At 32.9% G+C, this 8,574-nt stretch overlaps 1 protein-coding gene across 1 annotated transcript; it reads left to right on the forward strand.

Annotated features, from left to right (window-relative positions):
* Positions 1-526: 526 nt before the first annotated feature.
* LOC141485374 (uncharacterized) lies at positions 527-4,290 on the forward strand. The gene is made up of 2 exons (XM_074181884.1): positions 527-663; positions 3,720-4,290. Exons 1-2 carry the CDS (start codon positions 658-660, stop codon positions 4,251-4,253), a joined length of 540 nt encoding a protein of 179 aa, XP_074037985.1. The 5' UTR covers positions 527-657; the 3' UTR covers positions 4,254-4,290.
* The last annotated feature ends 4,284 nt before the right edge of the window (positions 4,291-8,574 follow it).

Genomic DNA, 8,574 nt, shown 5'->3' on the forward strand with positions numbered 1-8,574 from the left:
GTTTATGAAGCCAACCACTTCAAGAAAAAACTGTAGGGAAATACTTACTATACATCCTTTATCATCAAAAATACTTTAAACAAGTTGACAATTTCACTTGTTCACCCAAAACTCAGGAAAATATTATGTAAAAAAAATACACGATAGGATATATAGGTCATCAAAGGGGACTATTGAAATAGTTTTTTTTTTTGAAGAACATATTATTGTCCTATCAACTCTCTGTCCGTCTTAAAAAAAAATCCCAGTTCAATTTGCGTTTTACTATCGACAATATAATTACCCCTGATCATCCTGCTCAACAAACCCCAAGGTTCCTCAACTCAATTAGCGATTTAAAGTAAAGATGGATGTTTAATGGCGCAATCGAAATTATAGCGATCGATGATATAAATCCAATTCAGGGCTTGGCAGAGTGGAACAAGCGAAAATTTATTCAAAAACAATACTGGTTTGAAATAACAAACGGTTGCTCGACTTAATATATGAAACTAGCAATAATGAGGAAACAGTTGAATGTCAAGAGCCAGTTTTGGGCGTGTCCCATAGATATTTTGGTTTGCTTCTTTTGGGTGGGGTAGGTTTGGTTTATAAAAGGTGAATTTGATTGCTGACATTCATCAAAAGACTATCTGATCAAGAAAATTCGTCCACAAAATGAAGGTAAGTGTATAATACATTTATGTTCTTTAAGCATGATTACTATAGTTTTTCTATTGTCAGTGAATAACTCAAGGAATGATCAAACTCTGACTCGAAGTGTTCAGTTATTGCAATTCAAATTCTCATCACAGAAAAACATATTCCTAGCATATTCAAGCATATTGTCATAACAACTCCAATTGGGAAATTATTAATAAAAAGTTAATGAAACATTTGAAATAACTTTCTATTTCATTCAAATCATATTCAAATCATTGTTTCTCTTCAGACATATTCACCAAACTTAAAAAAGAGTTTCGTCAAAATATACGATTGAATTTTTTTTCACCAAACGGTTTCACAAAAACGCAACGAAAGCTTCTTCGGGTGTTTCTTTGAAATGCCACAACAAAATCATCAAAAAGACATAGTAGTAATATATCGTATGGTGTCAGTTTTTTTTAATTATTATAGTTTCACAAGACAATGAATTGAAATCGAAAACAAAATCTCATGTAGACTATTATTTTTCACTATTAATATTATATATGCAAGTTATTGATATCTCTAAGCTCTCATCGATCTACTATATGTTTAGAAATCTCAAACACGTATTGACTCCACAGCAACTGATGAATTTGTATTATGCACAAGTGTAAGGCCGCCTCAGGTATGGAACGTGTTTGTGGGGAAACTCTTCTCACTCGCAGAAAGTTTTTATATCTCAAAAAAAAAATTATAAGATGTAGAGCTGGTGTCAAAAGTGACTACTCATGTCGTAATCTCGTCGAAAATTACAACATTCTCACCTGTACGAGTCTGTATGTATTTGAAATTTGTGTATTCGTTTTCAAACATGACCATTCTTTTTTATGCAATGGAGACTTCCACTCTTATAACACCAGTCGTAACAATGATCTGCGACTGACACTGTCCATGGTGAAAGGTCTGGAACGTGAGAATACATTCAAAAAATATTTAAAACTTCATTTAGTTGAAAAATGTTTATACTCCATGAATGAATACTTTCAAACAACTAACGAACCATGTACCTAATTAGTCATCTTATGTGTGATAAGTTGTATTCACTTATATACTATATATATACGTAAAGAAATAAAATTGATTTGATTTGATTTGATTTGATTAATGAACATCTTCTCAAGAACTGTAGCTCTTCACAAAAGTACCACAAGGATTCTATAAAATGTTGAAAGGTTTCCAGCCAAGGTTTTTCACCTATTGTTTATAATTATCCCGAACTGAAAATGCAAGAAGTAGAGACTCATCGTCTTGATGCAGTCAAACGATGAGTATAGCTTATGTTAAATATCTAGAGTTTTTTGATGACATTGTGTTTTCCAGTAGAAATCATGGGCGGTATCATTCAAACGAATTGCTGCCCGTGTTAAATTTCACAATCGTCGTAAAAAATCACGCTCTGATCAAATTCACATTCATACAAAGTGTGCTTTATATCAGGTGTGAAAGTTGTGCAAATGAAAAAGTTTGGAAACTGCAGTGTTTAATGTACCAACATGTAAATATAGCGACCTCACGCAGATTGTCTGTTCTCACCTAAAACCGTAATAATGAATTCTCGATTTTTGGTTGATGATGGTATCGGAGGTCAGTGAAGAAAGGCGTTCGACTATTACAAACTCTTTCACATATATATTTTATAGCGTTTCTATGAATGAGATGTATTTCAGTTTCGTAACGAAAATTAAATTTTGAAGTACAAACTGAATAAAAAAGTGATTTTCATATAATTTATGATTCATATTGGAGTAGTTGTTTCAAAGTACATTTTCTTTCGTGTAATTAACTGCTAATATGAAAATAGTTGTTTCGTGAAATCTTTTATCTTCTAGTTTGTATCTCAAAGTAATTCCTACCCATAATCAATAATCAATATATCTTTTTGATTTGAACCTGATTGTTTTTCTCCTTCTTTCCGAATATTGTCACTTTTTTACTACATTTTGGTAAATTTCTAGTAGTTAGTCATCAGGACCAACTTTTTATGATGTATCAATAATCAAGAGCAATAAAAAGTCATCTGAATTTTTTGAGTTGGAGTTGTTAGCGTGGATGAAAATTGCATTCACGAATTACAATTTACAGAATGCTTCTCTTTTGGGTAACATTTTGATAATTTCATCATTTGAAATCTGACGCATCTCAATATACTACAGCCATCAATTACTGAAAGCTGCATATCAAAATTAAATATTACTATTCAAATGAATCCTTGAGGGATAATTATGGTTTGAACATTCTACGTCAATTAGTTCAAGGCAAGCCAATGTATTTTTGCATAATAACATATCCATATCGGGTTCGAGAAAATAAAATTTTCAAAAGCTATATTTTGGAACATGATCTGGTGGATATTTGCAATATCTGGTAATATCGGAATCCTTTTTTGTGTTATTTGTGGAACAACTATCGGTCCATTATTCATTCATTCAAACCCATATTCCCTTTTCAAGCTTTTCAACAGCAAATAACATGTAGAATAATGAAGTTCGTCATTTCAAGAAGTCAGTGGAACTCTCATTGAAAGGGTTTCCATTATATTTAAATATTTGGAATCATTTCCATTCAGTCATATATCATATATAATTTCATTATTAACTCAGCTTTGATACGCATTGATTCTACGAAATACTATATATATATATATATATATATATATATATATATATATATATATATATATATATATGGGTGAATAATTCTTGAAATATTTTTTTTAGTTTATTGTTTCACTTCGAAGTTCTAATGGAAGCTTCAGTTCAGATGAATTACGCACGTTTCCACTACTATTCTTCTGAATTTGAAATTCTATAATGAGGATGAAATTATACATGAGAAACGAATAATATCTAGATGAGAAAGACATTACATTATATTTTAGTACACACCATACTTCAATCTACTACTTTTCAATTTCAAATGTAACAAATAGATTCACTTCATCACTACAATGTTACACTAGAATTGCATTCTTGCAAAGGAACTGATAAATGAAGAACTGATAAATGAAAAACTGATTTTACTCATATTTTCAGGTCCTGATTGCTATTTGTACCATCTTCACCGTTGGCTTTGTCAACTGTGGGTTTATTTCATCTCCTACGATAGTAAGAGCATCAACATACCAGACCTACACATCTCTACCATCCTTGGCACCTGTACTACAGCGTTCAGTACCCTACGTACATCAAGTACCACAACCCATCTTATCGTACCAATCACCTCTAGCCTACGCTTACCCACAACACGTCTACCAACATTCAGTGATTCCTCAGCCTCTTTACACTCCCTCTGTGGTGAATACTCCACTTTACTCCGGAGTTATTGGTGGTAGTTCAGTTGTAGCTCAAGCTCCAGCAGGTATTGCTTCTTACAATCCTGCTTTTCAATTCCCAATCTTCGGCTCGTTTCCATCGCAAGGACAATCTCCTGTTCAAGAACAAGCTCCAGAACAAGGTCAACCTCCTGTTGAATCCGCTGATTCTCCAGCCTCGAGTGGACCCCAAGGAGACGATCCGGCTCCAGGAGCTACTGTAGACAATGATACTGTTTCTGTAGAATCTGCGTGAATTTGAGATATGAACTAATAAAAAATTATTATTAAAATATGTTTGATTTCAACATCGATTTCCTGACTAACATTTTTATTGAAATTTTTTAAGCCATTTCACTCACAAGTGAGTGTTTCAGTCCAAATTATTGGATTATGCTAGAATGATAAGTGCATGTGATTCCAAAACAAGTGCGCCTTCATAAAAAAATTGAAATATTAAGAAAATGAAAGTTCCACCAGATTTGATAATTTATCTAACCGACTTTTGTCATCACCTACTGTAATATAAAAGATAATGTAGAATAGTTTGATGTTTGATGAAGCTACCTTGTATCAAACGCGTCTCAAATAGAAATTCATTATGAAAATTGTATATGTCAATTGTATTGTATATGTCAGAAAATGTCTGACAGTATTGTATTCAAATTTTTTATAATATTTTCTACAACATACGTAACAATTAGTCCTCAGACTTTGAGTGAAGTTTGTACAATTTTCACGTGCCTGTAGCACTTGGTACCTGAGAATTGGCAGTCGGCTGATTCTAGCGGACGTGCATACGTTCACTATTTACATTTATACTTACTGTGCTGTAAAATTATGAAACAACGTTTCTCCACGATCCTTTCGAATATAAACTGTCATGTTTCCTTCAAGGAAATGTACTTCTCTAATTGCAATGCGGGTAAGAAATGATATGTGTTGAAGACAACGACGATAACATATTCCACACATGATGCTTATAGATTTATCATAAAAATTTCTGTAGGTGTTTCTTGTTCATCCTTCTCCGTTCCTCATACGAATGCAGTATCCACTGAGCTACTATACATTATTCAATACTTCTATAGAAAAACGGCGTATGGGGGATCACTGGAATATCCGCTGTATGTATGGAATATATTTTATGCCCTGGAAGTTCTTGTAACAAACAAAAGTGGAAGGAAGGACTCAAGTTTACTTATGAAGTCGACTTTTCCATATGGAATGAAGGAAGATACATTGAAATGTTTCAGCTTTCTGTGATCTTGAAAAAAGGACACAATGCTTTCGAATATTTGTGATTTCAGAGGTAGTTCAATTCAATATCGATATATTCTACTTTTGAATGTAGAAACATACATATAAGCCTGATAAAACATATCATGTTGTCATCTCAAATTTCTAGGGTTAATTTTCATAACCACGCAGGTCGATTTTGTTTCTCACTTCTTGTGAAACATTTCATTTTTTGTGACAGCGGTTCGCAGAGTTTCGTGAGGTTTTGAAAAAAAATTAAGTGCAATAAATTAAAATCAATTGATGTAAATGATTCCGAATTGAAATACCGGTACACAAGGTTTTGTGACACTTAATAACAAGCTCATTACTGTGGTTGGATAGGTTTCAATACAAAAAAAAAGAAATGTCATCGATGAAAATATCGATATATGAAACAAATTTTCAAAAATGTGTTTCCCAACTTATATCATTTCGTCAGATATGTCTGCGTGTATAATAATAGAATTATTATGGGAACATTGGACAAATTGATAAATAAAGAATCAAAATATATGTTATACGTTATAATATAAGGGTTAGTTACACAATTTATAACTCAACACCGGTTGAATTGATTTTTCATTTATTGCATTTGTCTTCATCCTAAATAGCACAATGAATATTGAAAAATTCGATGAATCCAGAAACAAATTGACATTGGGAAACACAAAGACAATTGTGGTTATGACATTCGTAATTGTACGCTTAAAAATAATTGTTCTATCATTAAAGAAGCAAAATCAGCAATTTCCTTCTACAACGAATTTATGACTGAGGAATATTACGAATCAATTCACTGCAGATGAAGAAAAAAATCACACCAAAGCAAAGCCATGTTCGGTGTTATCATGACTACCGTTTTTGTAGTGAATCTCCTGTTTTAGCTTTTGAAATACTGTTCACTGTTTGAGAGTTGAAACTTTCCGATGACGCAGTTAACTATCCGTAATGACTATGACTATGAATAATGCAAATTTCCTTGTATGTTATGTGTTTATGAAATATAATTTCTACTCGTTTTTTCGGTACCAATATGCTTTTTATTGCCATAAAATTTACTGCTAGGCATAAAAATGAGCTAGCATTACTACCGGGTTAATAATACAATATAAAAATTTCAACATATCTCAGCTAATAACTCAATGAAACATCTATTGATTCTGAGGCTACAGCGATAGAAATCAGGTCGAAACAGTGATCCATATGTATTGGATAACGAATGTTTGATTTTGATTCTGATTTCATCTACTTGTCTGCTCGCTGCGAAAACTGTTGAAAAAGACAGAAAGAGATTTATCATTCGGCACACTAGATGAAAACAATCAAAAAATATATTGATCTCGGTCCAACGGTATTCTCTTGCTAAAATGATGTTGAGTAAATGAAAACTATAATTATGAATTTGATCCCTTGACCTTCAAAAGGCAAAAAGTTCTTTCTATCTTTCCCGGAATGCGATTTATTTCTCATATGCTATATTTTTATCTCAAGAATTGGGAAAATGTCAAAATGAATCAGTGGCTGCACGTCAAAAAATATTGAAAAACAACAGAGCTCTGAATTTTCAAAAATTCGGCTTTTTTTGAACTTTCGAAAATTCCATAGACATTCATTTGCAATATCAGGAGCTAAATTTTAATGATACTACTATGCTGAAATTGGGCTCATGCACCAGCGAATTGAAGAAAAAATAATATTGAACGACTGTGGAAATTTTGAAAGTTCAAACGAAGAATGTGTAGTACTACTATCTATTCGCGATCAAAAATACAAATTCACATATTTTTTTTCAAAATTTTCGAAATACAAAACTTAGAGTTTTGGTTGATTTTCTCTTTCATAATTCGCTTATATTCGAACTCAGTTTTTTCTATGACAGTATGTGGTGAGAGAAGCTTTCGCGTCGAATTTCAGCCCCTAATGTTGCAAATGAACGTCTCTAGAATACTTTAAATGTTTAAAAGAAGCCAAAATTTTCCAGTGTGTCGTCATATCTTGGCTTCACCACAAATCGCTTTTAGGACCCTTGTTCATATATATATATATATATAAGAAATAATATTACATTAAGAATTGTTATCGATGCATCACAAGCTACAATTCTCAAAGATGTCGCCAGAAGACATTTTGTTTTCTTTAGCCTATATAATGAATATGTGGGAGAGCTAGGGAGTAACGGGGAGTATTATTTATATCCTGAGAAAAGTAAATAAAAACAATTTTTTTCAATGAAAATGGCTTAATTGTTTTTCGGAATATTTCCCTTGATAATCGTTCAAACCATCTGTCAAAGCACTTCGACTACTTCTTCGGCGCTCGTAAATCGTTGAACACGCAGTTTACCTCAGATATTCGGGAATAAGAAGTCATTGGATGCCAAATCAGGACTGTACGGAGAATGAGTCATCAATTCGATGTTTTGACTGCTCAAAAATCACCTGCTTGACGAGCTGTGTGAGAGCTCGCATTGTCATGATGGAGAATTATTCATCATCGGCAGTTAGTTTTACGGATTTCTCCGAAGACTTCCGGCAAACAAACAGCAACTACTGTTCTGTTTCTTGCTCATACGCATATATCCATGATTCGTCATCTGTCACGATTTGAAGCACCACGGTCAAACTTTTCAATCATTTTTGTACATCATTTGACGCGAGCCTTTTCTTGAATAATTGATAAGTTATGGGGTATCAACGAGGATATTTTTTAAAAAAATTAGTGTTCATGCAAATTCGAATCTATTGGAATGTGTAAGGATGTCTGTATCCCACAATTTGTCACCAGATGATCTTGCATTATCAATTCACTCACTGCATAGATGTTTTGTGGCACAACAACCGATTTTGGACGACCTTTACGGAATTCGTCGGCGACCGAACTACGACCACGAATTTACCATACCAGCGATATACTGTAGTATTTGATGGTGCTTTATTGTCATACAAAGAAATGAATTCATCGACACATTCTTGTTGAGAAATGTGAAAAACAAACCAACGAAAACCTTCTCTTGAAATTTCCATTTTTTGGTCGAATAGTTTTTTCAATTCACTGTATACAAAAAAATAGCACTTGTACATCAAAATGTTCTGTGTATGTTTATGTTGAAAAACGTCAAACTATATTATGGTGTTGACACATTTTCACCTATTAAAATTGGTGTTGCCAGTTTCCGAAATATTAATAGTCCCCCACCGTATTTGTAAACAACGAAATTAAGCGACAAGACTGAAGTGAAAACCGAACATCCTTTTTCGCTAATATCAAGTTATGAATGACTTTCAAAGAATAATACA

The sequence above is a fragment of the Leptinotarsa decemlineata genome, unplaced genomic scaffold (assembly GCF_025532065.1).
Source record: "Leptinotarsa decemlineata unplaced genomic scaffold, Ldec_3_MD MMD2_tig00026317_RagTag_RagTag, whole genome shotgun sequence".
Taxonomy (NCBI): domain Eukaryota; kingdom Metazoa; phylum Arthropoda; class Insecta; order Coleoptera; family Chrysomelidae; genus Leptinotarsa; species Leptinotarsa decemlineata.